The following is a 17671-nucleotide window of genomic DNA, read 5'->3' on the forward strand; positions in this document are numbered from 1 at the left end:
AAGAATCTTTCTAAATTCCTGTTGGAACATTTCGGTGGCTAAGTAAGTGAAAAAATGTTAACCTTAATTAAAAAGATACTTTTAAAACTTGAAAGCCCCTATGAAATAAAGCTTTCCTTCATAATAGAATTCTAAAACCTGCTGATAAAGCAAGTGGAAAATAGTTTGCAGGTTTAGGGACACCCACATGAAGCAGGAAATGCTGCTAATTAAAGCACCTGATTTCACTTAAGTCCAAAGAGTTTGTTGCAAAAGACTGGAAAGCTCTACTATTGAAGTCAACACCACTTAACTTCCTAAACTATGCCACTTAAACCTCTTTAAGATGCTTCTTTTAAGTATTAGTGATGTTGAAAGTCTGCAGAACATTTTGTACAGATGTAGTACACCCCAATTTTTTGTACCAGCATTAGTCCAAAGGAGACAAAACAAAACCCTGTGTAAAAGCTACACCAAAGTGCATTCAGGGGAAGTCCTGATCTGCACAACCAAGGCAGCCTGTCAGCTCACACTAATCACTTCTTGTCTGGCATTACTGGACTGTATTATTCAGAAACTTCAAAGAACTACGAAGCAGCCTGATTAGTTGTATTTTTTTTTATTAGGTTTATTATAGAGTTTCTATTACTCCAGCTGGGTAAACCACATTTGAAAGTAAGTTTAACTGCAGGACTTCAATTTCAACCAAAATCATTTTTGCATGACTTTATTGTAATATAGATTTCAATTGAACATTTAAAACTTACTTCATTAATAAGCAAGCCAAGCTCAGTAGCTTCAGTGCAGGATGTACTTTATGTAACTGCCGCACATTCAGGTTAGATTGGATGTACACGGAGAAGAGACCGGGCAACTGCACGAGTCAGAGGAGAAAGCAAAAGTGAGCACCATTTGTACCAAACGAAACAGTTCTCCAGTCAGTGTTCCCTACTGAAAACCAACTCACTTCTGGCTCCAGGAGCTACAGTTTGGATATAGCTGAAAGCTATTTCCAGAACATCAGTTTTCTACACTGGCACAAGAAATAGTCTTCAAAGCAACAGATACTGGACTTCTTTTTATTTTTTTTTTTTCAGAGACAACCTGTTCTCCTGTGTTTATCAGGTGAATACATGCATTTTTGATCACTCTGGCAGAGGTCAAAGAGCAAACAACAGTTGGGGCTAAATGAAAAACAATCAAAAGTTGCCAAATATTTAAGGTACAAGCAAAAAAAAAAAAAAAACATTAATGCAACCAGTTTAATACCAAAGTCTGCTTTCTTTCAAAGAAAAATGGCACAAATTAAATAAGAAGCCAGACAAATTTAGTTTTAGATGGTAATAGACTGACTTAATGCTTCAGAGCTTCAACAAGATTTATTTCACGGCAAGAAAGGGGAGAAGAAATTTGAACAGGCTCTGTATTTGGGCTAGACCAGCAGCACTGCTACAGCTCAGTCCCTGCGTGCAGGACTGATACCAGTACGATGTCACCTTTACCACATCAAGAATAAAATGTGTTAGAAGTTGCAGAGCATAAGCATCTTACTTGTACAAGCCAGTTAAAAAATAAACAGAAGAGCTGAAGAATGGTTCTCACACCTGTCCTTTCTGTTCAGGACTCCACCTTTCTTTTAAAACAAATATCCCTCTGCCAAAAGTCTAATAAATACTAATGTATATTCAGACACCATCTTCAAAATCTTTGCTGAAAATGCAGTCTCCAAAAGAAACTAGCTTTATGCAGTATTAACATCTTACATAAACCAAACCTTATGAATTGTAGTTAATAGCAGTAACTGAAATTAATGTATACTGAGTTTCAAGTGATGTGCAAGTTCAGCTATGTAACACAGGTGGGGGTTGGAGCAGTTCTTAGCACTTTTCTTTGGACGCTTTGACAGCTGTCCATGAACTACAGAGCCTCTTGCTACAGTACTGTGCAACTACTGACATCTTCAAGGGCTCTTGGGTGTAAAGAAATGTGATGGAAGCACCACAAGGCAAGGAAATCAGGCTCAAGTAGAGAGCCTTGAGTATCTCACACAGCATTGCTGTCTTGCCTTGACTACAGACATCAATGAGAGGGTAAAAAGGGCAAACCTACAGTGAAGTCTGCTTCAAACAGCAAAGATAATACAAAAGAGATCTGACTCTACAAGCATGTAAGCAAAAGTCTTGAAGAGCTGTGTATTAACATGGAGCTCAAGGTGCCTTAACTTCGCCAGAAACCACAATTCTCAGTACTGGGAATCTAGCATAACTACATTTCATCCCAGGATCAACCTATGCTTCCAGTTAAAGCATGCATACCACCTCTCTAAATACCCCTTTCCCAACGTGCAGGGTTGGAGCTCTCCATTTTTCTTATTCTTCCTGTGTTATCCCTTTCCAAGGCAGAGATTTAGAGGCCCTAAGGCCAGAGCTCTCCACCAAAGACTTGCTCCCTCTATGTATAAAAATAGTCAGGACACTCTGAGACTGACATCTGTCCTTCCCCATTCAGAAACAGATTTGCAGCAGATCAGTCTTGATCTCTAGTTCAGGTTTAGACTATGCTTAAGTTACGGCAGCCAGAGTTCAATCCTATGAATGTAAGCTAAACACAAAAAGAAAGCCATTTATCCTTTTTAATTCATGCTTACAGCATGTTTATCCAGAGTTTTATAATCAACTTCCAGTTTTAAATTATTTTCTTAGCACTTCACAGAACCTGCATGCCACTCCCTCCTAAAGGGGATGGCATCACAGAATCTTGTTTAAGTTAGTCCAAGTTTCCACATGTGACCAGAAGTCTTACTTGTTAGAACACACCCCTTTTCCAACTATTCCCCACATTCCCTCTCCTCCCACCCCTCCCCAGCAATGGGCAATTACTTCACAAGAAATGTAAAATAGGATATGGGTGTACACAAAACCTACCCTCCACTAATACTGAACAGAAAAGCCTATTTTCCAATTACAGGACATTTTTCTCTAAATTTAGGTCAGCACTGGTGCAGTCTGCACTGTGTATGATTACCACAAGGATAATACCAATAAGTACATATATTTTCTCAAACTGATTTAAAAGCCTATGAAGTTAATTGGGGAAAAGTTTAATATTGCTACTTCAGAGCACTAGAACACACAAAGTGAATCCAATAAAGATCCTTGTATTGATTCAATATTAAGTATTAATTGCATGACCATCATAGCACCTCTTTACATTATCACACAATCACCAGAATTATCAACTGCTTTTAAAACTAAAAAGGGTACAGTCCAATATTTATAACTTGCACACTGTTACTATACAGAAACTAGGTGCATGGTACAGTGCTGCAAAAATGGAAGCCTGCAGTTTTGACAAAGATGCCAAGTCATGTTGTAGACAATTTCAGTCAAACTGGCAATACTGTTTAAGCAAATACTCAAAGCAGGAAATAAAGGACAAAAAAAAAAAAAAAAAAAAAAAGAATTCTATAGCCAAATAAACATCTGAAATTTCCTTTCCCTTTAATAATACAAGTAAGGTCACTTTTAGCCTTGGAACAGATACATGTTCGCCTATGATGATCTTGCTAACTACTACACAATATCTGATGTCCTCTGCTAAGAATATAGTTTAAGAAAGCCGCAGTTACAAGAGGCATCTAATGTAATATCTAAAATTTCCTTTATGGCATTTATTGAATTCTTTGTCTTAAACAGTGAATATGGAAAGATGGCCTCATGTTTCCTTTTCAATAGTACTCTGAGGATCAAGTGGCTTTCAAGCAGCATGGTGGGTTTGAAATTTTTGCAGTTTAGATCATTCTGTTGCGTTTATGGGTTGGTGAGTCTGTAATGACATCGCCACACTGGGCTGAGGTACGCTTTCTAGTTCCACCATTGTCCAAGTGGAGTGCCATTTCTTCTGATATGAAAGTGTTCAAATCAACATCATGGAGTCCATTTCTCCTTCGACTAGCATTGGAGCCACTGCTCACGTGAGTAGGCGAGCCTGGGGTACTCGAGCGAACACTTATACTAGCCATTGCACCACTAAGACCTGGGGAGAGAGAGAAAAAGGGCTTCAGTCAGACAGCACAGACAGTTCAGTCCCCACGTGTGCCACACAGCATTGCACTCAGCCCCGTTCCACCGACACCTTAGAGACACTTCATCCTGCTCTTTGTACCACTCCAGTCCACAGCACCACACCTTCTCAGCTTTCAGCCTGTGCAATAATCCAGGAGTTACCAGAACTGCTTTTTATGATGTTAAAAGTGAGCTTATGCACCAGGATGTAACAGCACACTCTGAAAAACATTAACTCCATAGGCATGACATGCTATTCAATACAGGGACATACTCGAGAGCAGATAATCTCAATTTAAAGAGATTCACACTGGACCAAGAGTTACACAGCCCTGCCAAGGACTTGAGTTGAACTGACCTGGTCTCGTGTCAACACCACCACCCTGCTCCCTTTCACTCCCTGAAGGAAACTGCAGCCTGGCAGCAGGTCTCTGACAGGTGTACACCACAGCCAGTTCATAAACACAAGCTTTTATTTCATGGCTAACACTAACAGCAATGCACTTAAAGAACAAGCAAGGAAAACCACATGGCAATCGCCCAAAATTTGTTATCAACAGATCTGATACAAATCACTGTCACAGGTACCCTGCAAGAACTTTGGTTTGTATTCAGATTAATAGTATTGGATTCAAACTGAAGTTTATTTATTGTAGAAAAAAAGGCCATAAAAAGACAACCATGAACTTTCATACTAATTTAACCTCTGCCTTCTGTAACATTATAATTTTGCAAAAGTGGGACATTCTAAAACAAAAAATTTAGTAAGGACTAATACACAAAAGCCTAACTACTCTTCTCAATTTCCCATTCAGTCTGTATTTGGAGATAAACAGGAGCTCAGAGTTAAGACAAACATCTTTACTATCATAACTTTTCCAAGTAGGAGAGTACAGAAACATCTGTTGGTCCTAGCAAAGATAAAGATAGGTCTGCATATTTTCTAACAAGAACGAGGAAATGTTGAACTGTCCAGGAAGATTCCTCTCTCAGTAAGCTTCAAAATCTTAAGAGCTCCCTTCTCCAGTCTCAAATATTCCATAGCTCTGTCCAGCCATCATAAACCTTGTGCATGCACTAATTCCCATCTCCATGTACTGTCAAATGAGCAGCCAAAAACCAATGACTGACAAGTCAAGCCTAACAAAACCCAATCCACCAGCTGCTGGCAGGCCAAATAGGCAACTTCAGAGGCTCTGGGAAGAGAGGCCTGCTAGAACTACAACATCAGTCACCAGAAACCTCAGGTAGAAGCTGAAGTCTAGAAGCTATCTGCAGCAATGGCAGGCTGATACACAGGTCAGGATGGAGCAGCCCAGCCAACGTCACTCTATTGAACATTACTGAATGAACATTTAAAGCTTCCAACTTGTAACAGCACAGGAAATACTTCACACAGATCTGGCATTACACAACAACCAATACACACAGCCACTAATCACTGATTCTTTCTTAGGGCTTTTGCTTACAGCTCCAAGTGGTGTTCAAACAGGGCCCAGAAGCATGGTCTGAACTCCAAGAGGCACCCTGCAGATTTTATTAATAGCAAAATCATTGCTCATTCACAATGGCAGAAAGTATTTAAACAGAAGAAGCTGTTTTAGTGTAAAGGTAACTCAGAAATGAGGTTTGTGACAGTATTCCCAGGATTAAGGTCGAGCTTAAATTCAAAACCATTAGGAAAAGAATTTCCCATGCATCCACCAAAGAAAGTAATGCAGCTAAACTTGATGACAAATGTATGAGAAAAAGCCAATTCAGATACCATATCCTGGATAAACCACAAACATACACAGTCTGGGCAGGTAACAAATCACTTCACAATTCAAAGACATCAGTAGTTTAATTTCAACTGGCATGACATACATCAGAAAAAACATTAATTCATCCTGTACATTTAAAGTGGAAAAAATCTGACAGCATACAGGTGACATTTTTTCAAATCCAAACCGATTGTAGAGATTTCCCCCCACGTTCCTATTCCAAGCAAAACTGCTGTGACCACACAAGTTTAGTGTCATTACTTACACTTAAGAGTCAACAATTTACATCACTTATCAGTCATTCACTGGTATACAACTCATACCAAAGGAACAACATAGCAATTCAGTTTTATCATGACATCTTTTTACTACATCTAGTGCCCAAGTAAGGGCAGAAAAATTATTTTAAATAAACCCCAAAACTGACCTGTGATGTCAAAAGACATTTTTTGCCACCACTCAAGAACTATGTTTTGAAGTGGAGCCTTTTCAAGTAACAAGCATTCTTTAAAATAGTTGATACAGTTAAAAGATGTATCTGTAACACACTGCAGCATATGCTAAACCAGACTGCCAAAGTTCACAAGCAATGCCTAAAGCAGTCACTGACTTCCCAGTATTTAGGTAATGCTGAATCACTGTACATTTAAATACAAAAACAACCTTCAGGAGGTAATTACAAGTTAAAATCTTTAAGTCAACTTAGTGTCTAAGGCAGGAGAGTAGCTTTGAATTTAATCCTAGAGATCAGAATACAAGGCTGTTGCATCACAGCATGGGCTTTGAGCTACAGGTTAATCTTGCATCTCACACAGGTACTTAGTACCAGTAAGAGTCGTGGCTGGGTACACTGACAGACTGACAGCCCCAGCTCCTGGCAGTGAACACATCACACAGCACTGCCCATCCATCCAGAAGGGCAAGACTGCCAAATCAAACACTCAGATCACAGTTTGGATTTGCACATTAGGATTGGCTAATTGAGCTAACATGGAAAAGTCAAAGCAAACTCAAGGCATATATTCAAATATCAAGATGCCACTACATGGAACCAACATCTCTGAGAACAGCTTGCAATGCTCAATAAAATTCACTTTTGGTTGACAGGGAAAAGAATTAAGTTTTTCCTTGGGAAGCTGTGGCAAGGCAGAGGAAATCTCAGAAAAACCATTTACTGTGAATTACTCTGAGTTCAAGCTTTCAGCAGACTCAGAGCTCTTCCCAAAGCATCTGAAGCAGTAACTGACACTAGGAAGTGGTAAGGTGACATGACTGTCAGCAAACACCACTTCCCAACCACAAATGTCTGGATTGTGATTAATATGGCCTTAATCACAGGCACGTCAGTTTTGTCCATACAAAAGGACAGATTCTGTCCATACAACAGGACAGAGATGCAAACAGCTGCTGAAGTGCCTTTATTTTTCCCCACAATCTCACATCCACCTCTGAAGTTTCTCACTCCTTTCTACCAGGGACATCTTTTTTCTTTGAGGACTTTAAGAAGGCCCACATGGCTCTGACCCCCTTTTGAATTAGAAAGGTTTGAAGTGGAAGGCATATCTCAAACATTTTGCAGTACCTAGTACATTCTCTTTCCTGTCATATCTTTCATCAACAATGACATTTCATAGACAATGATTTTACAAAGAATTCTATTTTAAAAGGTCTTACAGTACTATTAAAAGGAGCTGTGACCAATACTACCCAATTTATAACTAAGTACACTCCAAAACTATCAAGATATTAGAATGCTTGACTGAAAATATGTTTCATGGATTACAAAATGCTTAAAACTATCAACTCAAAATTAGCAAGTTTGTCACCACTGGCCTAACAAACTGTAAATGCTGTTTCATCTGCACTACAATCATGCCCATGTACAACTTATTCAGGTCACTATCACACCATAATACACTGGGTAGCTACTGTTCCACATAGTACTAACTATTGTTTCTAGAAGTTTTAATCAGAAGTATCAAAAGGAACATTCATGCTTAGGTAGTGTGACTAAAGCAGGAATTAGTTAATAACCCAGATAAATACAAAATTGCACGCAGAGAGATCCTTGTCACTCCTCTGTCATATTCACCCTTTCATAATACTGGCTCAAAGAGCAAGCTTTAGCAGCACATACCAATACACAATTCCATCACAGCTATATTTACATACAACCTTTAAATTAACCTGTGTCAGACCAATCTGAACTCTGTTTTCCATCCCCTCTTCTACCAGCTGCAGCTTCTCCACTCTGCTAAGTGCCCCTGTTTTAAACTGCACTTTAATATTCTGAGAAGCAAACACGAAGGCCTAGAGGGAATTCAGACTCTTAAGGGGCCAGGTCACACACTTTTATGTGCAAGTGTTCTCCCTACCCCACAGAGACCAAATCACATGAATTATATACATCAACATTAAAGCTAAAGAGAAAAAGAACTAATGTTCTCCCACTGTACTGCTGCTCTATTTTTCCCCAAATTCACCTAATTTTTGATTAAGAATGCTCAAGTCAAATGCATTTCAACACTACCTTTCCAAGTTTGCTTCTTGCCCCTCCTGAAATGTCAGCATCTTCTCCCATTTTGCTGGGAGGATGGTGTGTGAAACATGGAGCACATGCACAGGGAAGGACAGGGGCTGTGCACCACACTTGGTACAGCAGCCACAGCCAGGCACAACGTGGCTGAGCACGTGGCAGTGTTTGGGAGTCTTGTACTGTTAGCTCAGATTGATGCAATTCTGTCATTTGAAACTCATCTCCTACAGAACTGGAAATGTCAATACACATCCAGAGAGTAGGTGAAGACACATCCATACTTTCCCTGGCTGCAATGACATTTCAGGGACTAATGGAAGTTAAAAAACCAACTCTGTAATTGAGATGTTGGACAATAAAGGTATTATCTTCTACTACCACATCTTAAAGCATTAGACTGATGTTTCATTAAAGCTTCAGAAAAGTGCACTGGCACTCCAGAGTAAAACATCATGTATTACCTTGAGATAACTACTCAGCTGTTCTAAAAGGCTTGAACTTCTTTTCAAATATTCACAGTTGAAGTCACCAGCCATGCTTTATTTCAAGGTTACCTATCAGCATGCTAACAGTGAAAAGCTGATAATAAGGGAAAAGATGTTGTTTACCCAAGTTTACTCTCTCTCGAGTAACATTCCAAAGTCTCCTTCTCAGTAGATGTCAGTAACAACTGCAGAGCATAAGTGCTATGGAGTTAAAAGAAAAGGGAGATCACATCTTAAACATTCTCATGCCTAATTTTTTGCCATGATAATTTTGCTTTTAGCTACTATAACGGGTTCTTCTCTGCTGTTCTGCTCTCAAGTTTTCTTGTAGTACAAAGACTTGATAACCAGTATCACAAGATGAAATTCTGGGGTCAATATCCTGTCCAAAAAACTGTCAACCATCTTACAGAGATAAAATATAGGTTAGAGGTTACAGGGCTGGAGACAAAAATTCAGTTTTAAGATACTTCTTTTCAGAGAAAGCATACAGTTAAAAGATTGTACTGATGCCTAAAGGATGCTAATCTCTAATGCTTTAGTCTAGGGCATACACCCAGAACTGTGTTTGATGTTCCAGGAAATACTGAATTATTACCTATTTTGTTACCACTGCTTCTCTCAAAATTTTCAGATGTGCTTATGATGCATTTAGGGGTTAGATTATGAAAAAACATGTATTTTCCACCATCACAGGGGAAGATCAGCAAGCTATAATGCCATGATCTTTAGACATATAATAGTACCTATTTCTGAGAAGTCAATACCCCAGCTCTGCTTCCACTTTACCTGGTGCCATGGGCTATTCATATCTATCCCTGCTTTACTAACAGGGGTCTTGCTGCAAGCAGCAAAGTTTTAGCATTATCCCTCAAATCTAATTCAACCCATCCACATGATCAATAAATACTCTATTCCCACCAGAAGCCAACCAGCACAAAACAACCTCTCACCTTTACATGCCAGTTGGAAACTCCTCTCAAAACCTCTGTGCCTGGACTGCTCCTCACTATCACCAGGTTCTCATGTTCCCTCATGAAACCTAGAAGCAGCACTTTCAAACAATGTGCCAAAAATTATGATAAGCACAGGCCTCATGAGGACAATATACACACACCTAAAGGTCCTTGGCAGGTTTCAAAATCAAAACATACTTTTGAGAAGCCCTACAATAAATAGGAAATGAGTTCATGAGATTGCTTAATCACAACTTCCTTGAAGAAAAAAAAAAGGCGGAAAAGCTGGAGTAATGCAAACATTGTAGGCAATAAACCTAAAAACAGTTATGAGGCCCAATACAAGCCTAGTCACTAAAGGATCAGCACAAAAGCATTTGTGTCAAGGACCAGATTGAAACTGATATGAGGAGAACCTAATCCAGAAGGTGACTGACATGTAATCTTGTCAACCAGCTGATGAAGGGGAAAAAGTACATTTTGAGCCCCTGCAGTGCCACTACAGAGGACAGAACTTCCTCATAACCCTGCATTACATTATGAAATATGGAAAACTTTATATATATATATATATATATATATATATCATTGTTCAGATCCTCATGCTATAGAAAAGTGACTTCCATAAACCACCTCTGTACAAAGCAGATGCTAGGAAACAATAGATGGACACAAAAAGAGCCATATTACCAATAAAAACACCTCTGAGTTTGCTCAGAGAGCTCACTGTGCTGAAGTGAGCCTACCTAAGCTTCCTCTCACCTGAGACTGAGCCTTTGCAGTTAAATCCAACTCCACAGATTCAACTATATTTTCAGAAAAGCATTTTTATGAGGGTGCTTACCACAGCGAGAGCCAGCTTCTGCAGCTGTTCTCATGGAATTAATTTTATCTACACTGAGTAAGCAACAGTGGTGCACAGAATTCCCTAGCCTCCTTCCAGTATGAGACAGGAAACTGCCAAAACCAACATGGCTGAGTAGGGAAGCATACTTGGTTTAAATGGCTGTCACCTAGACAGTAACAGTGTCTGGACTGGGCATCTTTAAAAACCACCACAGCACAGCGGAAGCCAAATCTGCATTTTCTGGAATTCATGCTCCTAATTAACCCATCAATTCTACCCCCCACTGAGAATATCCAGACAGTAAAAATTTAATTTAGGTTGCACTTCTAGATAGCTTCATTTTCATTTTTAGAATGTCTAGGGTTTGTACCTCAAGATATCTACTACCCTTTTGAATTTTAGAAGGCACAAAACCCAGAGGTGAACTGCCTCATCTCACCTCAAGAGCAGTTTAAAGCACATCTGTCTATCACTTGCTCAATCATAATCCAACACAGATTAAGCTACTGAATATTCATATCTGAAAAGAGAGACACCCAGCATTGCTGGTGATGGCAAGGAAGGCAATTCAGTATGACAATGGAAGACATGTAAATCTGAAAGTGAGCTAGAACAAAGTTCTGAACAGGACTCAATTATTTTAAAAATGTGTAACTGAAACACCCTTCCCAGGGTACTTTTAGTAGAATGCTGAACTGCATTAGTGCCTAACAAAGGTACTAGAGAGCTAGAGACAGAAGCCTCAGACACCAAATTCCCTCCCTAAGCCTCCAAAAATTTGCTGGTAGTCAAATCTTAATATTTAACTAGTTGCTAGCATAGCATTGCCATTTTCCAAGAATTCTGTTTACTTTAGCATTGGCATGAATGCCAAGTCTCTTCATGCTTCAAAAACACTACCAAGACTTGAAACTTAACTGCTGAGTACACAGCTGTGCAGTATTACAGACCCAAATTTCATTTTTATTCAGCATCTTTTCTTCACTGAAAATACTCAACTATACAAATTCTTAGCAGCCAACACATGCCTTATACATGCAAAAGCTCCCTTAAAGAAAGAAGGGGATACCTTCAGCTGGAACACCAGGTACATGACACATTATGATATGCCAAACACACCTTAAAAACCCCCACCCAATTTTAACCAAGTAGTATTGAAAAAGTGACAGTTACCATGCAGAGCTATGGCTTCACGGAAGGGTTGCAAATCAGTCTCTACAGATGAGCTAGTTTCTGTTGAAGTAGCTCGGTTAGGGGATACTACAGTCAGTCTTGGGGGAGCTCTAGAATTTCTTGGAGGAGGGACTTTTCCACAAAGGAAGCTGATTAAGTCTTCTCTTCGAATCGTTCTTCTGCGTTTTTTAACCCAGGCTAACACATCCTTATTCCGACGCTGATAGCCAATCTGAATTCCTAAATCAAAGCTTCGCTGGTGGGCATCCACACTCTCTGCAAGAGGACAGAAAAAAGTTCTCTTAGTGTTACACAGCAATGTACAGCACAGCACTGATGGGGCATCCTGCCAAGCATGGGAAAGAAGAAGTATCTACATCTTCTACAGCTTACTCCATAAGGCAGCCCCAAGGTGGCTGCAGCAGAAAAGAGGAGTTCCATTAAACCTGAAGAGAGTAAAGCCAAAATGTTCCATCCTCTTTACACATCAGATAGTCAACAGCAACTCCAGCTCCACTTAAACAGCATTTACTATACTTCAGGTCAACAGCACAGCACTGTTTATTTACATTAAAAACACACTTGGAGCTTGTCAGGCTGAGGAAGATACTTAAATCAATGGACAACAGACTTAGACACACACAGTGCATCAATACAGCAGGAAGCCTCAACATAAGAAAGGAGTAACTGCTTTTCTGCATTCTGACAGGTAAGGAACTGCCAGAAAACTCAGGATTTCTTTCAAGTTCTTCTATTTTCAGCTGGATTTCAATTGCAGAGGCAATTCACAGGCCAGAGTTTTGAAACTAGTTAGAACACAAGTGTCCCCAATGTCTTTCAATTAGCCAACATATCATTTACAAAGGCTAAGAAAGTTTCCTTCCCCATTTAGGGTCCCATAGCAATTCTGATATAGAAAAGTTTTAAACACACAATTTACAATAAATCCTACTACAAAATGCAATTTCTCTCTCTGTTAATGTAACTAGTCACCTGTGCACATCAGTTATAGCTGTGTCTCCAATGGATTAAGTTGCTTTCAAACTTTGGGAAGTGTATTTCTGGCTACCAGTTTGAGAAAGTTTCAAACCACAGTAACAGGTGGGACAAATCCTGTTCACCACACAATTATGCTCATCTTGTTCGTCACAGGTTTGCTATCAGAGCTTTGACAACACCTATTTCAGTTTCATCTAAAGTTTCATACTCTTATGTTGCTCTTGCTCCTTAAAAGACATGAACATATCCACTCCAATTTTGTTTACTTGAATTCCATAGATTTTTTTCTATGTGGCAAAGCTGATTTAACAGCATTTTATAATCTTGTTTTATTAACCAAGCCCAAGGCAAAAGCCAGAAGACAAAGGTATTTCTTTAAGAACAGCTATCCCAAAATATTGGTTTACAAACAATGACATACACATCTAATGTAGCTTTGTCACACTCCAGAACCCAGAAAGTCCTACTGTTAAGTGTTATTCTTGGACTTGTATTCTAAGGCACCACTGCACAGACCATGAAAGACAGCACTGAGATCTACACTGCCAAAGAGCAGCACTTCAAACCTAACACAACAGACCAAAACCACCTCAAACTGAGCTGAGTTAAATCTTGGAGCTTTTGGAGTATAAACCAAACAAGTAAACAAGTGTAATTTAACCTGTTCTTTGTATCCACTCTAAGAGTATTCTGCCTGTACTACTTTGTAATCCAAAGGCTACATTTACAAATGTTAATTCCTCTGAAAGCAATGGTAACATGACAGATTATTCCTCCTGCCATTTTATACTGCACAGCAGCCTGGACTCCAATGCACTGGCAGCAAAAGCTGCCCAAACATTCTGGAGCCAACTTGGAAACTGAAAATACTCCTTTAATCACTTCCTGAAATACCAGGAGTGTCCTTCTGAGGCTTGGAGGCTGGCTTTACGTCAATACCCTGCTTTCTTTGTGTATGAGAATGCTTTACAAAGTGCTAACTGTGAACTAGGTATGAGGTCAAACACTGACTGCTGATGCAGCCCAGAGAAGTTTCAAGCATCATTACCCCGGGTACATTAGATTTTTTATGGTAAAAGCCACAACCACTTTGTTTACAAAGTTAAGCTTGCAAAACCTAAGCCGTCAAGCTGCATATATTCTGAAATTACTAAGTCAAAATCAACATTAGAAAATATTCAGGGCTTTTTTAATAAAAACAAGGTAAATTGTAGGCTCAGAAGTCTTATTCTAACATATACCTAGAACTTTCCACAGTGGCCTTAAGTTCTAAATCCTACATTACAAACCACGCTTCACTTTTTTAGTGCAATCAAGATAATGAAGTGTCTTGAATGCAGTCTCTATCACCAGCACCAGAAATGCAGGATGTAAGACCATCAGTGTGGTGTGATATTAAACTTCTAATCTATATTCAGAAGAAATGCTGACATTCAAGACATCATGGCATTCTCATTATGCACCATTCCTCGGGTTGTTCTTGTTAAAAAGATGATGCCTCAAAAATCCAAGTATTTATCAGATCAGAAAGCAGCTGACAAGGCAAGAAGCAGTTTGTGGTGTTTAGTTCATCCCACCAAGTATTCCTCCAGTATTTTGACAGTGTCCTCCAAAACAAACAGTACTGAGAATGTGAAAAACAGGAGTTTTTTTAAGAGCCATGTTCACCACTAGGGAAAGCAAGCTCACAGTAAGCAAGCTCCAACTTGTCAGATATGACAGTGTTCAGCTGGTTCTACCATGTTATCACCAAATTTCTACTGACTTACAAGTTACCTGAAAATTGAAAGATGGCATTCCTGAGTAACTCAGGTACTTTAGGATCTGTTTGAAGAAAACATTTGTTTCAGGTGCTGGTTTTTGAAGTATTACATTACACCTGACCAAAGTCAGCTTCCAACTTAAAGTCTAGTTTCCCCAATCACCTACTCATCAGTTAATCACATCATTGCCAACAAAAAGGCTCATTTTGCCTACAGCAGAAGTAATCTAACATTTTAACCAGAAATAAACAGTCTAAGTCTTCATAATAAAGATGCTGTAAGGGAGAGCCATGCCATTTGTAAAGGCAGACTGTAATTATTCCAGACAATTTATTAACAGTACCTGCTGCTACTCGAGCACCATTCTCAAATGACTATTGTCCCCAGACATGTTCTAGTGACCCACACCCTCAGGCCAGCACCTTCCTGCTCTCAGGTGCTGCCCCTTCACATGACCTGACACACACACACAGCACTCAAATGCACCTTCTGCAGGAGGCAAGACTCTGGCAGGGAGGGCTGTGCACCCACACTTCCCCCTCGCTCTGTCCACATCTGTCAGAAACCTGATCACCCATCACAAACACATCAACTGCTTAAAGCAAATCCAAAATGACAAAACTGGAGGCAAATGAAGGAGCATGGAGGTAGAACTACAGATAATGCCATACAGACCAAGGGGAAAAAAAAAAAATCAAACCATAAGCCAGAAAAACCAACATTGTAATTTTAAAGCACTTCCCTTCCTTGTAATGGAAGGCAGTAACAATGGGAATCACAATGTGCCAATTTCAGCCTTCACTGATATATATCATTTTAGCACAACCTTTTAAATAAAGTACAAGCCACTGAATGAGCCTTCTGCAGACATGAATTCCTGGGACAACCCAAAGAACTGCAGAGTTCAGAAAGACCCAGTAACCCAGCACTAAAGCACTGCCACATGCAAAGCACACTCCTATCAAAGTTCTGGCTAACACTGCCTTCTTACAGCCATGCTGAACACAGACATAATGACATTTTAGTGCTTAAAATAAACTGTGAGGCTTACTTAAGAAGCCTCAGTGCCACAAGAAGATAAAAGTTTCTGTCACATAACATCTGTGCACAATCTTATGAGCACTAAACCCAACTTCGCTTCACCACAAAAGAGAAGGCATTAAACTGACACCCCAACATCTAATGCACCATGAAATATAAACAATGCAGGGAATTTCAGTACTGTTTAATAAGCCGTTGTACATTTCCCTTGAATTCACAAGAAACTGACACATGTTAAAGATACCCTTTTTCAAGGGTCTCAAAGTAAAACAGATTTTAAGTTTATGAGTCATTGACATGAGGCAACAGAAAAGATTCAGCTACCGTCAGCTAAAGTGGACCAGGGAAAACCTGCAAGATTCAGGAAGCAGTCTCGGGTTAGATTTTATCAGGGTGAATAAGAGACATTAACAGGCCCTACTTATGAGTAAGCCGGGGCAGGAGGCAGAGTGGGGCCCGGCTCGGCGGAGAGGGCTGCCGGGGCAGCGGGGGGGCAGCCCCTTACCTTTGTAGAGGTTGGTGACCGCAGTGGCGGCGTTCTGGAAGGGGACCCAGAGGGAGAGCCCCGGCTGCTGGCACACCCGGTCTGCAGGGAGGGAAGGACACACGCTGTTTATTTTGGAGTCACCCGCTCCGAACGGCCATGTTAGGTTTCGCCATTTTGTTCCACCTTCCGGAGGCAGCTCCGGATCGGGGCCGAGCGGGGCGGGCGGGCAGCGGCCCGGCCGGGGCAGCGGGCGCGGTGCCCCCAGCGCGGCGGGGAGCGCCCGGCCGCCCCCGCCCCGGCCCCGCCGCACAATGAGCCCGGCCCCGCTTCGCCATTTTGTCGGGAGTCTCTTCCCGGGGCTGGGCGTCGGGAGCCGCCGGCAGGGCCGGGCTTCCCGGCCCCCCCCACCCTCCCCGGGGCTCGGGGCTCGCCCCCGCCGCCCGGAGCCTCCCGGCGCGGCCCCCGCCGGAGCGCCCCGACGCCCCGCGGCCGCGCTCCGGCCCGAGCGCTCCGGCAGCCGGGGGAGGGGGTGCGGCCGGGCCGGCGCAGGAGCCGCCCCGGAGGCCGCGCCGGGCGCTGTCCGGGCCGCGACCGCGGCTCCCCCTCCCTCTCGCCATTTTGTTTTCCCGTCCGTCTCCGAGGGCGGCCGCGGGCCGGCACCGCTCCTCCCGCCGCCTCGGCCCCTTTGTACCGCTGCGGACACCTCCCCACCCCGGCGGCTCCGCGGCTGCTCGGCGCCCCCACCCACCACGGGCCGGGCCCCGAGCCCACCGCGCTCGGGCTCCACCGGCCTCCAGCCGTCCCTGCTGTGCGCTCCCCAAGCCCCTGACCGTGCTCACCCTTGTAGAGCTGCGCCACGGCGGTGGCCGAATTCTGGAAGAGGTGCCAGAGCTTCTGCTGCTTGTGCTCGGGCTGCGCCGCCGCCTCGTCCTGCAGCTCCGGCGCCAGCGCCTCCTCCTGCTCGGCCTCAGCCAGGCACTGCCGCTCCCACTTGCTGAACCAGTGCTCGGGCCCGTGCTCCTGGATCTCCGCCTCGCCCTCCTCCTTCTTGTCCTCCATCCTCCGCCCGGCTCCGCGTCCCACAGCCGCGAACACCCGGTCCCGACAGCCGGCCGCGCTCGTTCCGTGCGCCGGCCCGGCCCTACCTCACCCCCATGCCGGGCCCGCCCGTCGCTCCGCCGGCCCCAAACACTCCGAGCGCCGGCACCGCCCCGAGCGCACTGAGAGCTCGGCCGAGGCGCCTGGGAACGCGCAGCCGGCCCGACCCGCCCGCAGAGCTCGATTGGCCACCACCGCCCCGGCACGGCCGGTCCGTGCGGGATCCCCAGCGCTCATTGGTCCGTTTACGTGTCCGTCACGCGGGACACCCCGGGGGGCGGGGCTAACGCAGGTTTGGTTACGCCGTCACAGCCCCGTGCCGGGGGCGTCGGCGCGGTGCGCGTGCGCAGTGAGCTACCTCGCGCGGCCCCGGCCCTGGCCCCGCCCCTGGCGTGAGGCGGCCCCGCCCGCGCCCCCCCGGCAGCGGCCCCGGGGCCGCCCCGAGCGGGTGAGGCGCTGCCGGCCTCGGGCGGCCCCGGC

General features: G+C 43.0%; 1 protein-coding gene across 5 annotated transcripts; it reads right to left on the reverse strand.

The window, feature by feature from the left end:
• Nucleotides 1-690: 690 nt before the first annotated feature.
• On the reverse strand, nt 691-17367 carry HAPSTR1 (HUWE1 associated protein modifying stress responses). 5 transcript variants are annotated; one of them, XM_054643794.2, is made up of 5 exons: nt 16933-17367; nt 16112-16192; nt 11804-12079; nt 9781-9881; nt 3760-4014 (listed from the first exon to the last, which is right to left on the reverse strand). In XM_054643794.2, exons 1-5 carry the CDS (start codon nt 17150-17152, stop codon nt 3988-3990), a joined length of 705 nt encoding a protein of 234 aa, XP_054499769.1. In that variant the 5' UTR covers nt 17153-17367; the 3' UTR covers nt 3760-3987. The 5 variants fall into 5 exon arrangements, with proteins under 5 accessions (XP_054499766.1, XP_054499767.1, XP_054499769.1 ...); XM_054643795.2 differs by lacking the exon at nt 9781-9881 and adding an exon at nt 5513-5570 and having other exon boundaries at nt 3872-4014; nt 16933-17366; XM_054643793.2 differs by lacking the exon at nt 3760-4014 and adding an exon at nt 5868-9028.
• Nucleotides 17368-17671: the final 304 nt, after the last annotated feature.

This window comes from Agelaius phoeniceus, chromosome 16 (assembly GCF_051311805.1).
Source record: "Agelaius phoeniceus isolate bAgePho1 chromosome 16, bAgePho1.hap1, whole genome shotgun sequence".
Taxonomy (NCBI): Eukaryota; Metazoa; Chordata; class Aves; order Passeriformes; family Icteridae; genus Agelaius; species Agelaius phoeniceus.